General features: G+C 46.7%; 1 protein-coding gene and 1 long non-coding RNA gene across 6 annotated transcripts; one reads left to right on the top strand and one right to left on the bottom strand.

Moving 5' to 3' along the window:
- Positions 1-994: 994 nt before the first annotated feature.
- LOC142888619 (sodium- and chloride-dependent taurine transporter-like) lies at positions 995-18,954 on the bottom strand. Of its 3 annotated transcripts, none has more exons than XM_076027098.1 (14): positions 18,785-18,954; positions 13,955-14,184; positions 13,673-13,807; positions 10,861-11,095; positions 9,845-9,977; positions 8,762-8,896; positions 7,743-7,846; positions 7,459-7,583; positions 5,929-6,041; positions 3,812-3,949; positions 3,189-3,291; positions 2,269-2,369; positions 1,970-2,140; positions 995-1,173 (listed from the first exon to the last, which is right to left on the bottom strand). In XM_076027098.1, the coding sequence occupies exons 2-14, from the start codon at positions 14,181-14,183 to the stop codon at positions 1,018-1,020; spliced, it is 1,878 nt and encodes a 625-aa protein (XP_075883213.1). In that variant the 5' UTR covers position 14,184; positions 18,785-18,954; the 3' UTR covers positions 995-1,017. The 3 variants fall into 3 exon arrangements, with proteins under 3 accessions (XP_075883213.1, XP_075883214.1, XP_075883212.1); XM_076027099.1 differs by lacking the exon at positions 18,785-18,954 and adding an exon at positions 17,686-17,706; XM_076027097.1 differs by lacking the exon at positions 18,785-18,954 and adding an exon at positions 16,132-16,157.
- On the top strand, positions 16,433-26,073 carry LOC142888620 (uncharacterized). Of its 3 annotated transcripts, XR_012926715.1 has the most exons (4): positions 16,433-17,012; positions 22,880-22,934; positions 23,050-23,366; positions 23,506-26,073. It is a non-coding gene; the product is annotated as an uncharacterized LOC142888620 (long non-coding RNA). The 3 variants fall into 3 exon arrangements; XR_012926713.1 differs by having other exon boundaries at positions 23,050-26,071; XR_012926714.1 differs by lacking the exon at positions 16,433-17,012 and adding an exon at positions 17,673-17,942 and having other exon boundaries at positions 23,050-26,072.
- The last annotated feature ends 961 nt before the right edge of the window (positions 26,074-27,034 follow it).

Genomic DNA, 27,034 nt, shown 5'->3' with positions numbered 1-27,034 from the left:
CGAGCAGATCAATATATATAGATATAGATATATAGATATATCTACATATATCAAAGGTTACAATATCAAAAAGGCTAGAGGCTAAAAAATATTCCTTCCTGAAATGTGTTATTGCAAATGTAACTGCAACATGTTGCAATGATTAAAAACAAAACACTACAATAAAGGTGAAACGACATAAAGTGCAAAGAGAGGTTTCAATAAATGCACTGGGACTGACTATAGTAGTCACGCAGGCAGTGTACAAATACTCAAAAAAATGCCACTTCCCTTTGTTCCTGACTCCGCCCTCCTAGACTCCTGACCCCCCCCCGAATGGTTTTATTTCAACGGTTCACGAAAAGGATGGCTCTTCTTTGAATGCATTTCTCATAGTATTTGGCCAAGGCCTCGATCAACTTGTAACTTAAAAAAGGACGCCAAGCACGGATATGTACTCTGAACGATGTGGATGGCTCCTACTACATTCTTTTCTTAAAGCAGGGATGGAGAAAAAACGACAAAGAACAAGACAGAGATTAGAATTAGGCTTTGAAAGAGAGACTGCCACAGTTAGGTGAGGATGTTAAGATGTTCTCTTTTTGTTTTGTTTTTTAACATGGTCGCTTAATCACTTAGCTTTCTTTTTTCGTCTATGGAGTGAGAATTTCATCACCATCTACTTACGTCGACAAAATTTTTTTTTTTTTTCTTAAATTCCTCATCTCTTCAGAATCGACAAAAAGGTAGTAAACATTGAACATGTTCTATTTTCAAAAATACTGCCTAACTTGAGATCAGTGCCAACTACAGCAACAACAATTGTAACATCAACAATATTGATATAGTAAAAAATAAAAAAAAAATTACAAGAGCAAAAAAATTACGACAATTATATATAATTCTCTTCGTAGAAATCAAACCAGAGTATCTCTAATGTGAAGATACTAGACAATGAAGAACCTACCATTATCAATGTTAGCAAATATGATAATAACAAAGAAAGCACATCAACCTTATTCCTCTCACAGAGAGCGCTCACATCATTGTTTCTACAATGGTGTGGGTGGGCTTGATCAAGCCATTGTTCCCGTTTGGGTCCAGGGGCTGCGTCAGCTCACTGCCTTTCAAGCTGTACTCTTTCGGGCGAGAGCTCACGCCTGACTTAACCGGGGCTGCCACGGCTTTGATCCTCTGAGGGGCAGAAAAGAGAGAGATTGGATTAATGATGGTCGCAAAAGCAGAAGTTCAACTGTGGTGTGGTTGTCAAATTTGCAATGGACAAACACCCAGGACAGACGCAGGTAAAGAGCAGGCGGATTGGTCGATGGATGGATGGATGGATGGATGGATGAAAGGATGGGTGGGTGGATTGATGGGTGGATGGATGCAGATGATAAGAGGAATAATTTATGGATAGACGGATGGTTGATTTGATGGATGGATGCAGATAAGCGGAATAATTGATGATGGATGGATGGATGGATGGATGGATGCAGATGATAAGTTGTCTAATTGATGGATAGATGGATGAATGAATGGATGGTACATGGTTCCATGGTGAAGGGGTGGGAGAAATAAGCCAAGCCTCTCGCTCGTTGAAACGTTTTTCCTGAATTTAACTGTATGCCGTTTTTTTTTTTTTAAATGCCTCACATTCGAAATAAACGTTTGAATCAATCATTGGATCAGTGGTGCACGGTGACTGAACTGGATTCACACCATGCCGTTTTGATGACTGCTGCGAGGACGCGTGTTGCTTGACCTCATTTTCTGATCATCGAGCGTATTCAAAACGTTTTCGCCCCTGTGTGAAGCTACTTGTGTGTTGAGTCATTTCCTAATTTGGATATTGGTTGTCACTTCCTGTGTCCTGACCTTTCAGCCGAGCAAAGAAATACAAGTCTACACGACTGCACAGGCTCGTTTGACGCATCGCGAGGGTTCGAAAACAAAAATGGTATAGACTCGGCCCGGAGACGTCGCTCACCTCGATCAGTGGTCCCTCAGACTGCAAGATCTTGATGACCATCACCATGGGGATGCAGATCATAGAGGACAGTGCCAAGCACCAGCCCAGACCGATGGCCCAGTCCGGGTACTCGTACACCTTGTTATAGGTCAAGGGCTTGTATTTCACAAGAGAGAAGACAAAACAGCCCTGGAAAACAAACATGTGGCGCTTTTAGTACGTGCTATAAAGCCGGGACCTTGATGGTATCGACGCGTCTGGCGGCCGTGACCGTTTGCAATAAAAAAATAAAAAAAAAACAGCAACCCATCTCTCACCATGCAAAGGACAGGAGTGATTATGGTCCAGCTCCATTTCATCCATGAGTTTGGTCTGTAGCCAATCATGTCCTCGATGCCGTCGTAGAAATTGTCCACTCCTGTCCACCAAAAAAAAAAAAAAACGGAAACAAAAGTCAGAGGAGCAATTTCAGCCGCATTTATCAGAAAAACACAACAGCATAGACCTATATAAAGTCTTATCAAGCAACCGCTCACATGTTATTGTGTCTCCTGGTTTGACTCGTATCTGCCTTGTCAGAATATGGCCCCTTATCTCGTTTGCCCTTGTATCATATACTCTGTGCTGTATAAACAGTCTCAGCCGTTTCAATTATTAACTCTCTGACTTGCTGCTTATTCCTCAACACTTTCATTGGTGGGGCCGTGTGGTTTTATTGTTTCTGCGCTGGAATAACGGCACACGTTGGGACACGTATGGCGGATACAGGTAGCAAAAGATTAATAAATTACAGCCGGTGGCTTCCTGTTCCTCGTTCGTGCGCAAACTTGAAATGCTGTTGGTTGGGCCGGCGGACACAGCAGCACTCCAGCTTGTGCTTATTACTTTTTTTTTCTTTCTTTTTTTTTTTTTACTTTTACATCACATGAGGCGTTGTTCTATATCAGTTACATGAAGGAATGGGAGGAAAGCCTCTCCAGCCAATCACGGTTCAGAGCGGGACCGCCGCCGTTCCCGCCCCCCTTCGGCATGCCCACTGATGCAGTTAAACATATTTTACTACTGGCATGGAAGGGGGAACCACAAGGAGAGCTTTGTTGGCCACAACAGACCATTTGTGCGTCTTTCTTTAACGTTTCCAGTATTATTACCCTCCAGAAGAGGAAAAAAAAAAAAAAAAAAAACCCCGGCGAACCCACTACAGAACCCACGACACCACTGTGCCCTCGCCACTTACCATAAACCCAGGCTACAGCAATGCATTCAAAGAATGCAACCCACAAAAGGCACACACCACTGGCTGCATAGTAGTCAAAGAGCTGAAACACATACATGCCACCCTGGAGGAGAAAAGAAAAGAAGGACAGCGGCATTAATTATCGGTCCGATGAAGTGGAAGGAAGGACCTTCACGGAGTTCGAGCGGGGCAATAAAACAAACGGGGAGGTGGGCAGGTTGTGGGGGTGAGGGGGGGGGGGGGGGGGGGGTGCAGGGGTGAGGTGGGGGGCGGGGGAGGGGTGTCAAAAGCGCTGCCGCAGAATGCTGGCACCCGACCAACGGAGGCAGAGTTCAACAGGTGCCGGGACGTCATTGAAGCGCGGGTAACCGCTCGATGGAAAAGGGCATTCCAAATTGTTCCATTCAGACATACGGTGAGCGTGTGGGAGCGCAGGGCAGAGGTGGGACCAGGCCCTACAAGGCCTCGGCAATGCCACAGCCGGGCGAAAGGGAGTGGAAAGGGAGTGGAAAGGGAGTGGAACGAGGTGCCCGGCGTTATCTTCCGAGCGCATGGTGGTGTTGGGGGGGGGGGGTCTTGGCTCTTCTCCTAAGACGAGGATGCATGCGGGCAGGCGGACTTACTTTCGTCACCATTGCCAGTCCCAGGAGATAGCTGATGAAGCACACTATGGCTATAAAGATCTCTCGGCGGTAGCCCTTCCTCAGGACGGACGGGTAGAGATCCACGATGGAGGTGATCTGTCCTTCCACTTCCACAAACTGTTTAGAGGGGGGGGGGAAAAAAAACACACACAGCAACTATGAAGTCCCCGTGAAGGGAGAGAAGCGAAACACAAACACACACACGAATGTGTGCGGTTTGGTTTTGGGTTGTTTTTTTTTTTTGGGTTTTTTTTCCGTCCGCATGCGGATCGTGTTTTGCCTCCACGAAGCCGTGATTATGAGAATGAGAGCTGCCTTTGTTGGCCAGTAATGAGAATTTAAACAGGGCTCCTCTCTGTAACGCTGCTCTGTTGCTACAAAGACACAACAGAAGCTAAACAACAGTGAATCACTGTCTCTTGTCTGTGTGTGTGTGTGTGTGTGTGTGTGCCATGTGTGTGTGAGATTCTGTGCGTCTCCTTCTCTCACTCCTCCGTGTCCTTTGCGTCGCCTCACATGCACGTTATGCAAAAGTCGTAAACGGAATTATTAATCGCCGCGTCGGGCCGAGGGAGGGCGGGACCTTGTCGTCGCGCGGCAGAGCGGAGCCGGAGCCCCTTACATAACACCGTCTGCCAGAGGGAGCTTTAAGGAGAATTACCGTCGCTTTAAAGGCGGGCCGTAAACTTGCCAAAGTCAAGCCAGCACACCTACAGCGGCCGCGGTGACCTCCTGGGCACCTCCACTGTTCCACAGTCTTCTATTTTCCTTTCAACCCACAACATATCGAGCGTGTTTAATTTGGCAAAGGCCCTTCCCGAAACAACCCTTGGGCGCACATCAAATGAATCAAATGAATAAAAGCAACTTTTTTTGTTTCCCCTTACGACGCCCTCCGGCGCTACAACCTTAATGCAATTTAAGGATTTGTACAGTTTGGAGAGGGGGATTTCCGTGAAGCCGTGCTAATGTGCAGACCTCAGAAATGGCTGAAAGGAGAGCTTTCCCCGAGTCAAGGGACTTTTGTTGCAAATCAGGCCGGCGGCCAAGAGAAAAACTGCAAGGTGAGATTCTGCCGGGCCGGATTAGATGTTTGGTTTTCGGCAAAGCCGCAGACCAACCTGGTTCAAAGGAGAAAAAAAAAAAAGCCCTTTTGCTGTTTGATTCCTCACGATAAAGTTTTTCGGACTCTATTGGAAGCAGTCTGAGAGGTTTAAAAAAAAAAAAAGCACTTTCGCTGATGTCCGGGTAAGCCCCAGAGGATTACTTTGCAGCCACGTCATTACATGTTGGCTCAGTCTATTTACGGGAGCGTTTCAAAAACATTTGTTAAGTATGAATCATTTACACATCCATCTATACATACGTAAACATACAACCCGGTTTTTAAATAGACCTGAATTCCCCTTTCACCATATAGGACTCGGGGCTGTAAATTCAACCTTTACATTCACTTAAGATAAGACTAAAGGGTCTTTACTGTCCCGCGTGGGCTAATTCCACGAGCGGCGGTTAAAAAAAATTCCAAACTATGTGGCACAATTTCTTTCATGTCTGCTTGCGTATCTACATTCACATGTGCTCAAATTAATAGCATCAGCCTGATGTCGCAGTTGGCCGAGGGAGGTAGCTGGCCATGTGCAGGACTGAGTTAGCACAGGAGTAGAATTACACTTCGAGTCAGGAAATGTGATATCGGCTCGGTAGGATGTTTTGTCACCCTAGATTATCTTCTCTTAATCAAAGATCTGCCGGCCGTTGGAGAGCGTTTGGCTGCTGACACGCAGCCCGTCAGAGACATTTCACTCGACATCCAGTCCAGAAATGTCCATTAACTGCTTAAAAACGCATTTGCGGTAATACGCGACGTTAAAAGGGGGACAATAATCCTCCCAGCGCGGTTGGAAAACACCTCCGTGCGCGCAGCTTTTTTTTTTTCTCCCCCCTTTTCCCCCCGGCGTGTGAGTTACCTGATACCAATCGGAGACACTAAATCGGTTTTACACATGGGGCCGCCGAGAGAAAAGATCGGGTTCGAGGCGGCGGGGGGAGGGCAAAACAACGACCAATACACACTGAATGAAGCACCGACCGACCTGGCTGTCGAGTCCCAGCAGCAGCAGCATGATAAAGAACAGGATGGCCCAGAGTGTCGGCATCGGCATCATGGACACGGCTTTGGGGTAGGCAATGAAGGCCAGGCCAGGACCTGGTGGGAGAGAGAGGGGGGAGGGGTGGGGGAAAAGGGTGGAGAGGATGGAATTAACACTTCTGTCAAACGTCGACTTGGACGATATGAAGGTGATGGGGGGAAAAAAAGTAATGGAAATCGATATCAGGTGGCCGATTAGGATTTGGACACGGCCAACGCTGGAACACGACTGGACGCTGTCCCACCACTGGAAAGATTGGGCTTAAAAGACGGTGGGACAGATGGTTGTGATACGTGGCTAAAGGGGGGAAGTAAAACATAGTGTATCGTGCTCCGGACTGGGTTGGCAACACACAGGGGGCAGGGTTGTTTTTTTGTTTTTTTTAAACAGACAGAGATGCATTACATGTACATTTTAAGATGGAAGAAATTGCTATTTTCACATTGGGAAGAGCAAAGTCAGCAGTTTCCAAACAGAGCATTCGTCAGGTTTATCTTAAAACTTTTGTTTGGCGGCATTGTATGACGCCAAACATTGCCAAATGCTCTATGCTTACATGTTTAATGACATGCCAATGTGAACAACACTCAACTGTGTGCTGGTACTTACTGTGCACTTGTTTGAACAAGCGAGTTTTACCAAAAGTGACTCACCCAATTTTTCTTTTTTTTTTTAAAAAAAAAAGGAGCATGGCACACAAAGTCAGCAACCGACATCCTGCTAAAAAAAAATATATATATGTTTTTTTTGCCCAAGACAGTAATTCAAAATGCATCTCAGCAGCAATAGCGCATTCTTGGTCAAAGCGTCCCAAGACGTCCAAGGCAGGAAGACGGAACGATCGTTCGCGGCTCTCCAGCACAAAGTTTCCACCAATGTCATACGTTTGGCAGCGCAGTGGGAAAGACTGCGCGGGGCGAGCGTGCTTAAAAACGAAAGACTCGTCTTCCTTAAACTCCACGCGGCTGGCAAAAAAAGGGAGACGGAAATGGAAGCGCTGGCCGCCGCCTCGGGAGAGGGGTTGGGGGGTTGGGGGGGCAGATCCACAGCTCGCTAACACCAGACTGGACTCGCGGTGCAGTGCCGCTGGTAGCAGATACCAACTCAGACTCGCAAAAGCATTATGGCCAAACGTCCTACCAGTGACTTGATGTGAGCCAATGAGAAGTGGCGGACAACATGTGGGGGGGGGGGGGATTGCACACAACACCGTGGCATTGTAATCTGTACTGAGAGAGAGCGCCCCCTTCAGCCGGCGCAGGCATGACAATTTCTTTTGTGGCTTTGTCGTCCTCCAAGGAGTGTGCGATTGCCGATACCTCTGCTACGGTTTTGCGCGAGTTCAATCAAAAGTTACCGCTTGGTTGCTAAAGTTCCAACTTGGTTTTTTTTTTTTTTTTTTTTTGTTGGTTCGTTTCATTTGGCAGCAGCGCCCACCATCACTGCTGCCATCACCTTGGGAAACCCTCGTACCTGACTCTGCCACATCGGCAATGTCCACCCCTTGTTCTTGTGCCATGAAGCCCAGGACGGAAAATATTGCGAAGCCAGACACAAAGCTGGTACCGCTGTTGAGGCCTCCCAGCAGCAAACAGTCCCTATGTCACACATACGTCATGGAGGTTGTTAATGAACACAGGCGGAACCGAGGTTCCCATTTTTTTTTTTTTTTTTTTTCACGCAACCGTCTCTGACACGAGTTGCTCTCACTAGTACAGCCCCCAGGCCCCACCCCCCCCGGTGGAGAGAGGGCTCACCTGTAGCAGTTGTACTTGTATTTGTTGTAGCTCCCCAGCGAAGTCATGGCGCCCAGGCAGATGGCGTAGGAGAAGAAGATCTGGGTCCCCGCGTCGATCCACACCTGAGGAAGCCAGGCCACGGGATCAGAGGAGTGTCGAGCTTTACAATCAAGCAGGTTTGTAGGTCTGTTATCAGTCGTTCAAAATGCTAGTCATCAGGCAGAGTTCCTCTTCCACGTAAAGATAAGAGTCCGATTTTTTTTTTAGCTCGAGTCAGTCCCGAGTTTGACGTTAAACCAGAAGAAGCTCTAAGGATGTTGAGCAATCCAGCGATGATAAAAAGGATTTTCTTTTTTTAGCACTTGCCTAATTAGTAATGTTGTAGTACTCGAGATTGGTCTTGGTCAGTCTTGGACTGGACAGACTCGAGATTTTTGATCAAGACCGGTACACTACACTGCACTACAATGACAAATAATAACGGAAAAGAATCCAGCTGCTGCCATTTTATGATCTGCTATTCCTTGTTTTTTATTTATTTTATGAAGCAGAGTTGTCTTTTGAAAACGGTTCAAAATACTTGGCAAAGCAGAAAAATGTGAGACTACCCTGCTGAAAAGAGATGTTGCTGTTCGATTTACAAGCAAACCTGCATCTAAAAAAGTTTCCCGTTTTGTTGTTATTTTTCTTAGACATATAAAGTCGTGGTCTCGTCTTGGTCTCAAACCCCAAATGTCTTGAGGCAACGAGCTGTTGTACCAGCAAATCTTCCAAACTGCCAAGAGTTTGGTGACTTTTAGATAAAACCAGGCTGTACAACGAGCTGGTGGTGTTTAGCTAAGCCAGTTTGCTCTCATATGCATCATTCAGATGACACGGTTCTTGTGCAGGTTCCTTAATGGCAAAGCACTAGGAAGTATGATCTCCTAAAATATTCATCGCTGCTTGAACTGTGCCGCAGACAGAAGGAACGCTCGGAGGGTAGTCAGAAAAGAAGCCGTCGGTGTGAAGAGGGCGCGCGTTCCTCCACCTCCTACCTCTGGATCTTGTAGGCGTGTCAGGTTGGGGTACAGGTAAAATTTGATGCCTGCAGTAGCTCCGGGCAGGGTCACCCCGCGCACCAACAGCACGATCAGCATCACGAACGGGAAGGTGGCTGTTATGTAGACAACCTGGACGGGACAAAAGGAGCTGGTTTGAGTACTGAGCAACATTTATGGACTCTTGAGAATTCTGTTTTTCTTCCGCTCGCCGTTTTAATGACCGCCACTGGCGCCATTTACGAGGCGAATATACGAGCGGCAGCCAGAATGTGGCCTCATCAGACGAGGCGTGTCGCACAGTTGACAGGACAGTAACTCAAGGACGGAAAATTACTGTACCACCGACCGCAGATACAGACAGAATTTGAACAAGTGTGCTGCTGATATAATGTTGCGTTATCAGGTTTCTGTGCATGCCGGCAGGAAGACACATTCGTATAATGAATGCAACAACTTTGCTCTCATCAATTGATCGACTTGACGAGCTTAATGTTTACTTCTTTATGACCCGTCGCTCGGCGGCATATCATGGGCAGCATTATCTTCCCCCGTGACCCAAATGTAGGACAACAGGCCGTTCCAGAGGACACGTGAGGGCGTCGAGCCACCGGCCGAGCTGTGCGCGTCGTGGATAAAAACACTTGAGACGTCGTGCCTTTTTAAATGGCAAAGAAATGACCACGACGATCGCCCTGACCTTTCGAAAAAAGAAGAAGTGAACTGGGTCATGACACGGTGGCGGAAGTCAGCCGTAAAAGGCTCCAGCTTTTTTTTTTTTTTCTTCCTTTTCCTTTCTCTTTCAACAACAGCTCGCTATTTTGTTGAAACGCAACGGAAGAGGGAAGTGGGCCGACACAGAGTCTGGCCAACACAGGAGGCTCGGGCTCCTTAAATCAGCCAAACTACCTGCCTCGCGAGAGGGCGGCTTTTCTCTCGGCAACCGTGTTTTGTCACCAGATCGCCGGGGGCAAAAAAAAAAAATACAGGGTGAAGGCCAAACTGCCTCCGGGCAACATAATATGTACAGGATGTGTGTGTCGGCGGGGGAGCGGTGGGGGGGGGGGGGGTGGCACTCACTTTCCCCGTGGACTTGACTCCCTTCCAGATGCAGAAGAAGCAGATGACCCACACTGCCAAGAGACACAGGGCCAGGTCCCACTTCAGGGGCCCGATGTCCTCGATCCCGGAGGAGATGCTCAGCACGTTGCGTCTGCGGGAGGACACGAGCGGTTAGACAGAGAGACACGCACGCATCGTCAGGTCCGGGGGGGTTGGAGTGCGGGAGTGTGGGAGTGGGGGGGGGGGGGGGGGGGGGGGGGGGGCGTCTGTCGAACTTGAAACTGGTCCGAGGAAGTCAGATTAAATAACATGTGGAGCTCATTACCACAAAAGGCAGCGAAAGGCATAAAGACATAAACAGACACTTGGCACAATGTCTTTGTGTGTCCTTCTGCTGGTCTTGGCCAGGAGCTGAATGTACTAAAATGTCCATGTGCGGTTTTGCACGAGGTTCGGAGCCGAGATTCGAGGGGGAAAAAAAGGTATTTTCTTGGTTTTCAGGATCAGATGAGGCTGATTGATGAAGACAGACCGCTTTAAGTCTGCACAAGACATTAGGGGGATCCGCATAGAAGTGAATCAAGTAGAAGCACACAGTGCCTTCAGTGTTCACTGGAGTGTTGGAGTACTGGAGATTGGTCTTGGTCTCCAAACCACTTTTTAAGGATCTCGGTCTCGTCTCTGAGGCGTTTTTACTCGTCTTGGACTGGACGGACTCAGGATTTTTTGACGAAGACCAGTCAAGACTGAGCCAACACTGTAATAACACGACAACAACGGAAAAGAATCCAGCTGCTGTTGTTTTACTCTCTGTCCGTGACACCCAGAGTGACACATGCCCTCATTCCTAGAGATCCTCAAATTGATTTAGAAGCAAACTCAAATTTAAAAAGATACTTTTCATTTTAACTGTGTTTTTCAGATTTTTCGTTGATGTATAAAGTCCTGGTCTTGTCTCAATCTCGATACTCTCTAGTCTTGATAATGTCTTGGATGCGACTGCGTGCGTGCGCGTGTGACAGGCGACAACTCACTCCCAGAACTCGGTGACCGGTGAGGTGAAGTTGGTGATGTTGGCCGCCAGCCACAGGGTCTTGTTCTTGCGGACGGTGTCCTCCACGCAGCTGTCCGTGTTCCACAGCTGTTTGCACTTGGCCCAGGGAAGTTCAGGCTGAAAGCACTGGAACAGGTAGTAGAGTCCCCAGGCCAAGATCACAATGTAGTAGATGTTGAGGAGAGACACTATGACAAAAGAGGCGTAGCCGATGCCTGCGAGGGGGGGAGGAGAGGGAGAGGGAGAGAGAGAGAGAGAGAGTCGGCGTCAGCAAGAGGCACCACCAGATTGCGTCGCCTTACAGGGGTTTTGTTGTTGCTCTGCGTGCGCAGAAACTCTCGAAGGAGTCGTCCCCGCGGTGCGTCGTTGTCACGGCCCATGTCGTCGCGGCCGCGTCGCCGACTTTGTCTGCGTTTGTCCTTGCGTTTGTCGGAAAGGAGAACTAGAGCCGCTCCGGTCACGCAACAGAAAGTCTTACCAATAATTCTTCACATTACAGTTGTGTTGTTTTTGTAAAACAGCGAGGAGTGCTAGAGTTGGTTACTGTTTAGTCCTGGCCTCTATCAACACCCGGAGCGATTTAGAGCCTTTTAGCACTGAGGTCAGTTAAACATTGATCCCTGGTGAAGTTTCACGATTACAAACGGGCAACATTGATGTTGACTTTTAAAGCCGGGATGAAACACAAAGAGCGCTTTGTTTTCTGCCGGGTTTCTTTTTTCTTTTTTAACCCCTTCAAACACAAGGACCGGGGTGGATAAGAGCACAAAGGCTCAACTTTGCCGCTGTGATAATGTCATTAGTATTTTTGCCCTATTTTTAGATGACTTTGCATTGAACCTGTGCGCAGAGATCCCAGCGCTCTTCCCGCTGCCTGGCCCTGCGCTATTTTTACAACCGATCACCTCTTCTTCTTCCACCACCACCATTCCTCACGTAAAATGATAGACAAGTCCGCAAACGTGTGTGACAGGTGTGTGTGTGTGTGTGTGTGTGTGTGTGTGTGTGTGTGTGTGTGTGTGTGTGTGTGTGTGTGTGCGCGCGTTCCTCCGCCGTACGATGGCTGTCGCTCGGGGCGCTGAAGCCATGAATGCCTCGTGTGTTCGGGTGAGGGAGGGGCGGTGGCGGCGGGGGGGGCGGGGGGGCTTGGCGAAGGCAGGGAGGAACAATGGAGGAGCGCCGTGATTGGTCGGCTGCCCCGCGGGCCGCTCGCGGACCCCCTCTCTCGCCGCCGCGCCAGACGCCGCGCCAGATGGACGGTCAGCAGCCCCGGCCGCTCCACGAATAGCCGAGGCCGGCCGGCAGCTGCTGCCGCAGATCCGGTACCGCCGCCGCTGCCCCCCCGACTACCCTCCGCCCCCCCCCCTTCTTCTTAACCGGCGGCCCGCGCCGTGTGAACATGAGTAAGGCAGTGACGGTGGCTGCCGAGGGTGTGGCCGCGCCGCGCTTGTCCACAGCTGTCACTCACGCTTGAAGAGAGGAGCTCGCCGAGTCCCCACCACCACCGCTACCACTATGAGTAATGAAGAGCCGGAGGCCCCCCCCCGACCCCTCCCCTCCCCTCCCCACCCTCACCCGCCCCCGCCACCGCCACAGCAGCAGCAGCAGCGTCTCAATGTGTCAGCGGGCTTTACAGCGAGAACCGGACCCTGACGGACGCTGCTCACGGAAGACGTGCTGAGTTTCACCGCCAGACAAAGGCGACGATCTGCCTCGGCAACAACACCCAAAAAAATAAAATAAAATTAAAAAAAACCCAACAAGATCTTTTCGGGCGGCTCTGCAGCTCGAGACCTTTCTCATTGCCAGGCAACTTGATGTGCGTTTTTTTTGTTTTTTTTTTTTCTTTTTAAGTCTGCTATTCTGTTTCCATGGCGACCAGCCCGTCGGCCCCTTCAGAGCACGCCGATCCGGCGAAGCGAGGACAATTTTTTTTTTGTGTGCGCGTGCAAAGCGGGTGTGTGTGCGTGTGCGTGCGTGTGTGTGTTTGCGCGTCTGTGAGAATGCATATGTGCACGCACGCCCCGTCATGAGGCGCAGCCTTCGACAAAGAAGATAACATCGGACTGGCGTCTTTACTGTGTGTTTACGCAGCGAGGCAGCGGCAGGAGGGCGAGCTGATTGCTGCACCTTTGTTTGTGTTTTTGTGTTTTGTCGCTCCGAACTGGCTGAATTACTGATTGGCGGCTATGTGTGATGTGGATGTGGTCGGGCTCAAATGATTTGAATATGAGCGTCAGCTTAGGGAACAGTGTGAAGCCTGTGAAGGATGTATGGGCGAAATCTTTGACTGGTGGGGCCACAATGGGTTCTAAGATTTGTCAGAGGGGGCCGGAGCAGCAGCAGATGGATGGAGTGTGTTTTGGTGGCCCACCTCATTGGAGGAAAAAATATATCATGGGATATATCATGTAGAAAACATGTTTTAGTGTGTTTTTAATGTCAATTGCAAATGAACAAAAGCTTTACAACAGATTATCTGTCTTTGAAGCCTCACCGTATTTTGCTCTTTATTGATACGACTCTTAAAACACTGAAAATAATGGATGAAACACAGCTATCTTATGACTTACTTACTATTAACATAACTTATTCGAGTTCGGCGGGCCGGGTTAAAAAGCTTAACGGGCCGCATACGGCCCCCGGGCCGTAGTTCGCCCATGCCTGCCGTATAACTATGTTGTGTTTCAATGACGGCCATGTTGTACCAAGATGTACTGAAAACAAATTCCACCAGCTTGGCTGTGCGGTCGGTCATTAGAAGATTCAGAACGAGAATGTGTGGGACTGACCGGTGAAGATCGGGCAGAGTTTGGCCCAGCAGGTGATCCCTCCCTCGGAGGTGTACTGGCCCAGCGCGACCTCCAGGAAGAAGACAGGCAGACCTCCTCCGAACAGGAAGATGAAGTACGGGATGAGAAACGCACCTGGGTGACAAGAGGCAGAGGGAGAGGAAGGGAGCGGGCGGGCGAGGGAGGGGAGTGGGGTGAGAGTCATGTTACCCTCACCATTCTCTGGCTGAAGAAAAAAAAAAAAAAACTGCTCGGCCATCTGCCGCGGCGCCCCATACCTACCTCCACCATTTTTGTAACAAAGGTAAGGAAATCGCCAGACGTTTCCTAATCCGACGAAGCCTCCGGCCACCGACAGGACAAAGTCGAGCTTACTGGCCCACTTCTCCCTCTGGGGGACCTTGCCTTCGGCCTCGTCCTCGGGCCGCGTGCCGGGGCTCTTCCCCGGCGAGGGCTTCAGCGTGTCCTTGTGGAAGTCCTTCAGGCATTGGAGTTTCTCTTTTTGTGCCATGCTGCGGGGGGGGCAGACAAGACAAAGACAAGACAAGGGTGAGCAACGCGTCAGTCGGCGACGGCCGGAGACCCGGCTGGAGTTAAGCGTTAAGGCAGATAACGACGTCTCCTGATTGCAGCTGCAGCGCGCTTTGCAACCGCTGATAAAAACGCGGCGCAACGCCGCTAATCTGGCTAATCTCAGACAACTCAGGCATGGAGGTCACCCGGACTGGAGACACGGTGGGGAAGCTGATTTGCATCGAGCTAAACCGCGGTGTATGCATGCATACATGGTCGCACACCATCAGGTCTCACACCATCAGGTCTCACACAATCCCTTCACATGAATCAGTCCGGGTTCGGCGGGGGGGGCGGGGGGGGGCATGAATCATCAACATTTTGCAAGTCAAGTCAGTCCCGAACCTCCGGCCAATCTGCAAACGAGCACGTGATGCAGATTACCGCCGCCGCTCAGCTGGGTTGCGCATTGTTGCCGAAGGGGAAAAGGAAAGCAGACAATGCGCACCTCCAGCACCCTGCCTGACCCCCCGGGGGCGCTCCTCCAGTCCCCCCCCCCCCACGCTACAACGACAAGTCACCTCACGGTAATCCAAAATTAGCCAGGGCAACGATTTCCGTGCGCATTCCCAGAGCCCTGGCAGCTCGCCGGAAGACACAGCAGCTTAAGTTCACTTGAGTGTTTACACTGTACACCACCTTTCCAAGAAAGACAGGACTTGTTATTGCGAACTGTGCTATCCTATTTTCCCGCCGTGAGCCAAAGAGGAGATAAGAAACCCCAACAGGACGAGAATAACTGAGGCGAGTCCAGACGGCGATTGAGGCTCCGAGGGGCCAAAGAGGGAAAATTAGGAAGCTATTATTTATTCTGAGACATGAGAATCCTTCTAATACTGGTGGGAACATCAAACATGTCTCATGAGAGTCGGCCTTTCCGCAGAAATACTCCCAGGAAGTGATCCCAGAGTACCAGAGTACACTCAACAAAGAAAACAATATCAATATCTACATTTCTGTGTGTACATTTTATATGTGTATACATATATATATATATACATATATACACACACATACATACACATATATATATATATATATACACATATACGTATGCATACATATATACACATGTACACATGTATGCATTTGTACGTAGATGGGTTTTTTTTTTTTTTTTTTTTTAAGCACACAGGAAACAAATCCTGGAGTGTGACAGTGTAAATAAACTCCTGTTTGCCCAACGGCTCCCTTAGCAGCAGCGCTCGCATTCCAACTGGGAATTGGTCCCGCACACCTAATCAACACACCGCGCGCCGGCCACACTCCGCCTCGCACACGCATCGCCCATCAATTCATGGGATTTCTCTGTTCCCATTATGCATGACAAGTCGACATGAAGCGCTTTTCCACTCTCAGACCTCCTTACGTAACTGGATCAGTTCTTGCCCACTCTGACTCTCATCTCATTTCTCTCCCTCTCCCTTTTTTTTTTTCTTTTCCCCTTTCCACTCTGACTCTCGCCTGCCCAGTCACTGCTCTCGGCGGCTTGTTAGGACCGCCTTGCCTGATAAGACTTGAGGCAAACTGTCCTTGGGATTTATTCCAATACACTTGGCTACGCGCAGCCTATTAAAGAAAAAATATTTGCCTACTGTGTGCCGAGCTAACATTGAGCTGACAAACATCAAGTGGGACTGGATAATGAGTAAAAGGCAAGCTCAGGTAAAATGAATGAAAAACAAAAATCTTGTAAATCAGTTTGGGTTGTCCTTCGTAATTAAATTACAACAAATAACATTTCTTTTTTTTTTTTTTTTTTTTTTTAAAGGCTCAAAACTTCAACAGCACACATGACAATATCTACGTTAAAAGATTTTTCAGGCACACCCGAAAAACAAACACAACGCTTCCTCCCAGCAGCAAAGTGGTTAAAGAAAACTTACATTTCCTTCATGGCTGCGACTATGTATAGAGTTCCTCTCTCTCAGCTGTCACCATTCCTCTGTACTGAACGCCTTTATGCCGACACGGGTCACAAGAAGTGGGGCTGACAGCAGGGCCCGCCTCTCAGGCTAAAGACAATTAAATCCAAGGCAGAGATTGGACGCCGCCTCGCTGTCACAGACAACTCAGGTACCAACGCAGGCAACTGTAAATTTCCACTTCTCACTACTCCCCTGCCTACAAACACGGAACGGTGGGGGCCGTGAGAGACACACATACTCACACTCACACGTACGCACACACACACGCGCACACACACACACGCTCATTCATGTTGAGGATAGAGGACAAGTTGGAACAGAAGAGAAGGACTGGACTGGGCAGTAAATCTTGCATTAGGATGAAAACCGAGAGCAGCAAGGACACTTTGGGAGCATTTTTCTCCTCCAACACGGCGTGCAGCCGTTTCATAACAAGTCCCCTCGTAGCATCAGCACGCCACCTTCAAGCATCTCCGTGCGAAAACTATTTTTATTTCCAGACCCCCAGCTTACGCCGTGATAATTCCTGGTATGCAGGACATTTCAAATCACCATCCTTCCTCTGCCCATGACAAGCTGCTTGTTATCAGGGAAATGTAAACGAGTACAGTATCAGCCTTTAGCAATACCTAATAAGGCAATGTGTCTCCTCTGCTCGGGAGCCCACTGTGCGTTCAGACAGACAAGCACTGGGCTACCATTTACCGCTCCCACTGACTGACTGCACAAAAGGGTGGGTGGGCATGCGACGGGATTTGCAAGAGTTAAAACGAAGGACGGCGGATGAGCTGATGACGAGACGACTCACTCTGCACGCTGCCATAATCCACCATATTTTGGTCAGTGTCATGCTTTGTGTACTCTTCCCATTACGCAACAGTTGACAGAGCCCCGTCTACTGTATTGTGAGAAACCACAAGGGTTGTGTTTCAGTGGTGGGCACAGCTCACTCGGGGGGGGGGGGAGAAAGTTAAAAGAAATGTTTACATAGGATTTATGAAAAGAGAGAGACAGACAAAGTGGCACCAAACTGCCAGATAAGATTAATTCACTTTCACATTTGCATTCTTTACTTTTGGTTTTGTTATGATTTGCCTTACGAAAAAAAAAAACTAGCGACAGTCCTCAAGCATGTGACTATCAGATGAGGCGCCGCTTACAATTGTGCTCAGGACCGTGACGCCGTTTAAATACAGGTGCCAAATCTATGGTATGAGACATTTGATTAGAGACAATATGAAAAATAACAGATACCGCACATAGCTACGCTTGTCATGCTGCGTAATAACCTTCGCATCGTCACGATAACGTTTTTTTGTCAGGGTGGAAAAAACAAGCCATTTTTATACACGTGACACTTGTCTCCTTTTATGGAGGGGTCACCATGTTTCAATCGAAGCCCGGAAAGGACAAACAGCAACATACCAAGAGCCTGCTTTTTTATGATCTAGTGGCTTAAAAAAAAAAAAAGAAAAAGAAAATCTATTTGTAACAATCCGAATGCACACAAACCTCTTAAGACAGGAACCGTCTCCAGGGGCTACTGGGTGGAAAATGTTGCTCTCTTCTGGCTGTCATTATTAAAGGACAGAAGGTTGCTTTAAAAATGTTTTAATCTACATTCTTATGTAATTCTGTCACGCGGGACCTCTAAAAAAAAAAAAAAAAAAAAAAAAAAAAAATGCGCATTTTAGGGGGGGAAATATTTGAGTAGCTTAACAAATCCCGAGGGACGTTTAAAGACCTTGGACCTGTTGCAGGCCGCGGGGGTAGGGAGCTTTGTTTTCAGGAGCTTTAACAAGGTGCAGTGACCCCTCAGCTTTTATCCTGCTGAGTGAGTGGATTGGGGTCATTAATGGACAGGCGTCGAATCAATCATACACTGACAGGGGGTGGGGAAAGAGGAAGTAGGTTAAGCTACGGTAAACGCATTATTTCGACGGGGCGCGCATAACCTGCTTCCATTATCTCTTTTCGGATGATGCACGACGCGACTCATCCCGCTCGTCCGTACGGGTTACGAACGACGGGAGGAGTGCGATCAAGGGTGTACCTGCCTGAGCACATCCATCCCAAGGCCGTCCATCCGCCCCGTCTCTCCGGAGACGAGCGGTGGCGCCTGAACGCACCTCGAGGCGGCAGTTTGGTTCGAGAGAGGAGCGATTAAATAACGGCGACGCGATAGAGGGGGTTGGGGGGGGGGGGACTAGATCGGCTCTTATCAGCTCTAAATTCAGCCACGTCGAGTTCAATGACCAGGCGTTTTAATTTGTTTTTCTTTTTAGGGAGCAAACATCTGGGGTTGGTGTTTTTTTCCACGCAGGCGCACCTTTGCCTTGGGCGGAAACGGTTAACCGTCCAAAGAAACGCAGCATCATACTTAAAAATACATCTGCCGAGTGTTTGCGTTCGGATAAGACAAAATGGCATCCGTCCCTAAAAAAGACAAAAAAAATCGGAAAACGCAGCGAGGAAAAAAATCGTCTTTGGAAAATAGTTGGTAAAATCACAAAAAAAAAAAAGACACACAACGGGCAACGCGTTCACATCTCCTTGAACCGCGTGCCAAACCCATTTAATGAGCAGTTACGATGGAGAAAATATGTTTTACCTGTCCTTGTCTTTTAACGAGCCGGTGACGTCGCAAGTCTTGTCTGTTCAACGCGGTGCACAACAAGTCAATGTGGCGGTCAGTGAACGCATTGTTTCTACGAGTCGGTGCGCGTTTATTATCATTTAGAGTGGAAAATCACCAGCTTCCCCATGCATCAACTTCTTAAAGCGACAGTCTCCCACCGCCCCTCTTCACCTGATTCCCTCAATCTCGCGCGTGCGCGCACGCACGCACGCACACACACGCACACCCAGGCACCCAGGCCCACAGCGGCGTCCTTTAAACTGGATTCCCGCGGCTTCACCGCCACTTGGCCCAAAAACTCGTCACCGCTGTTAAATTCCAAATTGGTTCGCGCTCGCCTGCCATGTTTGTCAGAGAGATGCGAAAAGGCACCAGAGAGGGAGGGTGACGAGAACAAAATGTACGCCGAACACGGCGTCGGTGATAAATTCTGAAGTGAGTCACCGCTCATCGCGGTGATCGTTCAGAGATGGGTTTTAATGACTAACGTAGGAGTCAAGGGCGACGATGGTGACACACGGGGTATGTGCGGATCACAGTCACGTCACATGACCCATCACATGGCTCGCGTTCTGCAGTTGTGATGTCACTGTAGTAGCATAGAAGTGTGCGCAGGACCCTCAGCTCCTGAATGCAAGTTCCGCAAGATCTATAATAGATTAGAATTTACATTTCTATAGAAGGTTAGGTTTTTTTTTTGTTTTTTGCAAACACTGTCCAGGGCAGGGGTCACCAGGTAGCCCCCCAAGGACCTCACGAGTAGCCCGCAGACCCGCTCGCTGAGCTGTGTCTAAAATTCAATTTTATCCAACTTTGTTAAGTCATTTTTGATCATTATTGAGAACTCATGAGCTTGATAAGTGTCTTCACATAGAAGAGTATCATTAATAATAATATATAACTCAGAGAGTTTGTAATTTCAGGAGAATCTAGCAAACTGGTAGCCCTTCATACGGCTCAGGACCCATGAAGTAGCTCTCAGTGCCAAAAAGGTTGGTGACCCCCTGGTCCAGGGTGTACCCTGCCTTCGCCATGTGACAGCTGGGATAGGCTCCAGCAGACCCCCCGTGACCCTGAGCTCGGGAATAAACGGGTATGGAAGATGAATGAATGTTCAGTTGATTGACGTTGATATCATTTTTCATTGGTTAACTGTCTTACATTTCCAACGGCGCATTCGGCCCACGACTGTAGCAAAATGTCTGATCGTGTTCAGCGTAAATTGTAACATGCTTTTCAAAACCTTGGTATTATTTTGTATTGGTTTGGTTATTCTAATGTAAATGTCATCCCATCCATTCATCACCTCTTCTCCGGCAATTAGGGTGACGGCTGGAGTTTTTATCCTGGCTGTCTTGGGGACAATGGGAATTACAATGTGGCGTCTTGGCGCATTGTATGCCTGACTTCTTTAACACAAAGTCTGTTTGGGTAGAAACAAAGGGGGAATTTACGGACCCCTGATGTTAAGAAAGAATAACATGGGTCGGCGGGGGCCTGCATTTTATGACCCCCTCCCTGCCTTATGTTATCATGGCACATGGGTGGGAAACATTTGCAGGCTACACCTCACAGCTGCTAAGCCCAAGGATCAAAGTCATGCTTTGAGCCCTTATCAAATTGGTTTTATTACTTGAGTCTGATGGTTGGAAAAGAATAAGTGTTGTTTGTTTATGTTAGGGCAACCCCAAAGATATATATTATATATATATGTGAAGAGGTTGGAGTGGCATCTTTGGAGACGCTCATATGGGCTTTGAGAGCTCCCTCAGGTGGACCAGTGCCTGAAGGACTTTAGAGTTGTTCCTTGCAAGACATGTTTTCTTGTGCAATCAAGTCTGCGTCAGTAGATATTCCTTCAACATCGAGATATCATCGCTGCATAAGAAACCGCAAGAATTTCGCATCACAAACAAACAAAAAAGCACAAGAACACTTTGGACAAGCCAAGAACTACGTCAAACAGAAATTTCGTAATGTGCACATAATGACTAAGCAATCTAGACTCATGAAGTCGCGAAATTATCATACCGTTATGGTTATCATACCAGCATTATCATATCGTAGAGACAAACAACACAACACCAACGCACAAACAGAGATAATTGTTTGAGTTGTCATTGAACCCAATGTGCAGGTCTTCCTTTGCATGTGGGAGGAACCCAGTGCACCTGGGGGGAAACATACAAACACTGAACATGCAAACCCAACACACAAAAAAAACAAATGAACAAGCAAATGTGACAGAGAAATACACTTGTTTTAAATACATGCTGCAGAATGAGAGTCTCTGAGCCCAATGTAGCGCTCTCTAAGTTTGTAACTGATCTTACGTAATCAGCAGAGGAGGTTTAAATTATAGATGAATCTATTAGTTGCATCTCAAGACCTACTTATTTCGAGTACATTGAATGAGCTTATTTATATGTCATGCTTCCCTTGTTACACAACATATATCACAATAAGCCTCTGTCCTTTTTTTTTCCCATTTAAGCCTCCAACACTTGTGCATTTACTGTATATATGTTCTATCTTAATCTGGAGCGCCAGTCATACTGAACAGATGGCACAGCCACGTGTCAGCGTGTCATCTGTTGCATGTAAATCTACTTTCTATTGCAAAGAGTGTGAGTGATCAGAATGGCTTGTGTAAGTGACAGGAAATACGGGCTTGTTTGCCAATTTTTGCATTCCAAACAATGCAAAGCATTTTCCCTGAAAAGAGAACTTGGAACGCCGTCAAAGCATTCTAGTGGTCACATATGTGAGCTCCTATAGGCTCGTAAACGTTAGTTGAGACAAGACGAGACTCCACTTGCACGTTTCCTCAACAAAGTCACGCAACATCTCGAGTCAGTCAGTCGGTTTCACAATGTGTTTCAAAGCCACCCCCCTTCCTCCAGTTCTGGGGCTGGGTTTTTTCCACCACGGAGGGCAAAACCTCTGTCAGCAACACAGCATGAAATCACCAGGAAACAGCAAAGTGACTGAAAGAAATGCCTTTACAACTTTTATCATTTGAATTTAACGCAGGGAAACACAAACATACATTCATACGTACACACACACTCTCTCTCTCTCTCTCTCTATTTCAAACAATTAAATTATAGTTTATACTCCTGATCTGTATATTTACCACCTTTCATGTTGTGTGCATACCTATGGCAGTATATATGAATAATCTTTCAGTGTTTCATACCTGCACTTTATAGCAACAGTTTAATTATTCATGTATATATATATTGTAATGTGTATATACTGTAGATTTTTCACTGCTGCACACTCTGGTTGGATGCTAACAGCATTCCGTTGCTCTGTATTTGTTTAATGTGCAATAACAATGAAGATTAATCTTATCTAAACTGATCTAATGTGATCTAATCTGATACTCCTATGAACAAGAAAATACACATTCTATTTTTTACATTTAAAATAGAAACAAGGTCATGAAAAAAGTTTATTTTTTTTATTCTTACGTTAACTCTAGGATATAAAGCATTGCATTGCATCTATTTTAACTCCAACTTCCTCATTTTGCATATCCCTTTGCAAAATAACAACTTGTCATCTGACCAATCAGGTGCGAGTTCTTTTTTTTTTTATTATAAAGTCCCCAGTTCTGATGACTGTTCCATTTATTACTTTTTGCTTGAGGGACATCTCTTGGTGCTGTTTAAAAAAAAAAAAAACAAACATAGTAACAAACTCATATGTATTCGACTTTATACATTAAATCATGTGACGGGCCCTTTGCGTGTGTAAAATGCTCTTTCGGCCTCTGGAAACTATGGTGGTACATGCTGCCGTGCAACATTAAGGAAGTATGCTCTTCGTGCAAACATCACAAAGTGCTCTGTAATGTTTTTGTAAGGAAACTGGCATTTCGTCTCAGCTTTGACTTTTGATAGATAATTCCTATTGACCGGGCTGCAGGACCCAGAAGCTTTAAAAAGAATAAAATATTTGCCACTTTTTTCCTTTTCTTTTTTTGAAAAATCTAAATATGTGCATCTTTTACTTCCAACCCCACCTCCTAACCCAACGCCGCTGTAGATTTGTCTTCCTCAGAGCATGTTGGATGCACCTCTCTGCACGGTGGCCCGCCTGATTTTTCCACATTAAGGTGCGACGGCCTGTGGTTGTTGTTCGGGATAGATTTGGCCCGTGTGTTGTTGTTAGAGGTCTGTCAAAGGACAGACCAGTCACATGCTGACCATGTAATCCTGTCTCACATGCAGATGCTGTTTGGATCTTTCTGCAGAGCTGCTTGTTCCCTTGCTGCAACCTTGTGACTCACCCCGGGTGGAGCATTGTAGGCAAACTCAGGGCAGACACATGACAAAGGATGCACTTGATACATGTAGGCTGGAAAAAAAACACACACACAACAACAACAACAACAACAGGAGGCGGTCAGTTCTATTTACACGCAGAGTTTCGCCATCTTTGACAAAGCTGACTAATAAGACCCCTGCTTGCCCGTCTGCGTCCTGGTCACTAATTCTTCAAGGGAGCACGTCAAGCTTAATCCCCTATTACCGAGGCTATGTTAAGTGTAAGCATCTGACTCTCACACACTTTCAAGAGGAGCCCCCGCGCAGAGGGAGGGGGGAGATAAAGAGAATTCCCAACTGATGAGCTTTGAGCTGCAATCAGAGTTTTGTTTTGTTTTTGCACCCCAACAAACTTTGCAGGCATCCTCTGCACTGATCAGATGTACGACAGAGGAAATGTGGGGGAGAGTGGCTGGCCGCTGAATCCCTCTCGCTTCAAGACAATCCTATCAAGAGATCTCCCCGGCGGGAGTCGTCATTCACTTTGGAGCCTGCGTCGACTTCCATCTCACCGTTTCTTACGTAACAGCTGGCTGGGAGCTCACGCCGTCGGCTCAGTACTTTGACTGTCAGATGAAAAGCAAACACGTGCCTTACACGGTGCCAAAAAACCAGCTATACAGTAGGCCGGGCAGGTCGCAACAATATAGGGGTTTGTTTGCCTATAATGTGCAACGGGTGTGTGAGCGTCTCATGTTTCAGCCTCACGTAAGGGCAGAGTGAAGGAGTTGGAGAGAGACCTAAAGCTTTTCAGGTCAGTCTCTGGCTAAGTACGGGCTTACCACTCTCTCTCTCTCTCTCTCTCCCTCTTGCTCTCTCTCTCGCTCACTCCCCCCCCCCCCCCTCTCTCTCTCTCACTCAGGCGGTAATCCCTGTTTAATAGCAAATTAGAATATTGGCAGTGACAGCAGTGGCGAGATATGTTTTCTTTTGCCTTTGAGGACACGTCAACAGATGGGGACAAGGTTGCAAATGTGCCTGTCAGTCCATCAAGCAAAATGACATAGAGTTGCACAATGTGCTTGCAGTGGCTATGGGGTTCCGAAAACACAGTGTGCGGCAAAAGACCAACACTGCCCTAAAAATACCTTTCTTTTTAAAAAAAAATTACCCTGTTTCATTACATTATACCAGCAACGACGTTCCTGTTTTTGTCACAATTTGCCTGTCTCTGCTTTGTATCTTCACTTGACGAAAGACCAAGGCATTTGGGTTTCGAGACAAAGACAAGACCGAGACTGTATATATCAAAGAAAAATCCCAACATAAAACAGCTGAAGTTTGCTTCTACGCATACAACGGAACAGAAACATATTTTTTCAGCAAGGAATCTTTTATTTTTCTCTATGTTCTGTAACATGTCAATGGTTTGCCAGCTATTTTGAACCATTTTCAAAAAAACACCTTTGCTTCATAAAATTAAAAAAAAACAAAAAAAAAACTAGGAATTTGAAGGCTTGCCAAGCAAGAACAAAATGCATTAAGAACAAATTTAATGTCTGAGCTCAATGCTAAAAATACGCTCATCTCACGCATGGCGGTTGTGAAAGACCTCAAAGTTCCACATGGCTCTAGGGATGAGGTGGTTAAGCAGAAGCTTTCTTTTCTTTTATTATCTGTGATTGCTGTGTTGGCTGAGACTCAACCGGTCTCGATCAAAAATCTCCAGTTTGCCAAGACCGAGACTGAGACCGCGTCAAGGCAGAGTAATAATGCTTCCAAGGCGAGACCGAGACCCTTAAAAAGTGATCTTGAGACCAAGACCAATCTAGTTAATGCAACATAATGACTTTTATCAATCTGTATCTTTGCTTACTATTGATTACATTTATTTGTATTAAGACATTTATAGAGGCTAGATGAACCATGTGGCAGATTGTTCTACACCAGGGGTCACGAACACGGTGCCCGCGGGCACCAGGTGGCCCACAAGGACCCCATGTGTCGCCCGCTGGCCTGTTCTAAATATAGCACAACTTGGTGAGCTACATCTAAAATTAAATTTCATTCTGTTGCTATTATTTTGTAATCACACTTGCATTTATATATATTCGAAAATGACAATATCTTGAAAAGAAATATGAAAAATATTTTATGATACACAAGGTCTTTGCGGATAATTATTGTGAGAAATTAACATGCTTAGTGTCTTCATATAGATGAGTATCGTTAAAAGTAATATATAACTAAAGGCTGAGAGAACATTTTCTTTCAGGAGAGCGTAGAAAACTGGTTGCACTTCGTATGACCCAGTTGTACCCATGAGGCAGCTCTCGGGTTCAAAAAGGTTGGTGACCCTTGTTCTACACAGATAATACTGCAATGTTTTCCCTTTTTGTTCCCTATCATATTTTCACTCTGGTATTTCACTGCTATCTATGACTCTGAATACATTGAATTCAGAATTAAAACAATTGATGAGTTCAAAGAGCTAAAAACTATACACATACTAACCATAGTTTTTGTGAAATGAATTGACTTGCGAAGAGAAGCAGCAGCAAAACCAAGGCCACAAGATCAAGCAGTCTCATTCCTGTTAACAACAGATTTACTGAAGGTCAGAGCAGAGCTGGCCCAAGGCGTAAGCAAAGTAAGCGACGGCTTAGGGCCCCAAGGCCACTACCCCCCCCCCCACCCCTCCCCACTCCCCCAAAAACAAAAAACTTAAAAAAAAAAAATTTTCCATCTATAAATGATGATTTCTATATGATTCAAAGATATATTATTGTACAAAAACACATTTCCAACAGAGTGCAGCTGCTGATGTAGACCTAGTGATTCTTAATGCATCTGTAGCTAAAGCTTCGCTGCACCAGTGCCTCCTGCCAAGAAAAAAAAAAAAAGTGTAACTTGAGATCTGCACCTTTTTGAAACCAAAAATAATAAACCAGATGACACATTTACAGTAAGAACATTGTCTACCTGTTTATTTTTGTTACTTTGTCAGTAAGACTAGATGATATACCTCACTTTGAGCTTTATCACTTGGAATGTTGTGTAAATCAACCCCAGGACACTATTGCAGCTGGATGTGCAACCCTTTGAGATTAAAAACCATATGTGGCAGCCTGGACGTGGTCCATGATGCATTAATTGAAATTATTCGTATTAAGTTTGCATCGGTATTACTTATATTTCTGATTATTTTACCTTTGGAGATACAGCAACAGCATAATTTCAACGTGTAATACATACATGTGTAAAGACATGACAGACAGTTCATAAGATGTAAACAACACTGCCAGAGCTGCATTGAACTCATTGTAGGTGTGTGAATGATCAACAATCAATACTGGCTGAAATAGAGGGCCCTAAAATCAAATTTTGCTTTGGGCCCCCATGGAGGCTTGGGCCGACCCTGCTTGTATGAAAGCGGGTTCTAAACTAATATCTGCTGCTGCTGCTGCAGCTTCATATGATGCATCAATAATACATCACCGTTCATTTTGTTGATTACCTTGTCCAAACACACTCCCAATGTAACGGCAGCCGGGGACTAACTCAAACAGAGTACACTTTTACTCATGGTTCGAACCGACACGAACAAAGCATGACGTACAACACCAACAGAACATTATTCATGCACCAACACGCTCACAAACACTCGCACACTTGCAGTTTCACCACAGCAATTAACATAACTCCCCAACATAATTCCCCCATAATCCTTTGCGGCTTGAGGGGAGCATCCTGCTCTCCACAGCCGCCACAATATCAAGTATGAAGCTGAACTAGTGTCTTTCCAAACTTGTCTTAAAAGTTTCCCTTTAATACTCAAAAAATCCGTAACCCCACTTGTCGAGTGACAACACTGAAAAAATGACCAGTAGTTAAAAAGAAGATGTAGTGATGGTGACATGAAGACAGAGGGTCCAGAAGGTCCTGGGTT

The sequence above is a fragment of the Nelusetta ayraudi genome, unplaced genomic scaffold (assembly GCF_046127955.1).
Source record: "Nelusetta ayraudi isolate G7.1 ecotype Tasmania unplaced genomic scaffold, CSIRO-AGI_Nayr_v1 ptg000019l, whole genome shotgun sequence".
Lineage (NCBI taxonomy): Eukaryota > Metazoa > Chordata > Actinopteri > Tetraodontiformes > Monacanthidae > Nelusetta > Nelusetta ayraudi.
The sequence above is the reverse complement of the archived record's forward strand: the minus strand, read 5'-3'. Positions and strand labels throughout refer to the sequence as shown.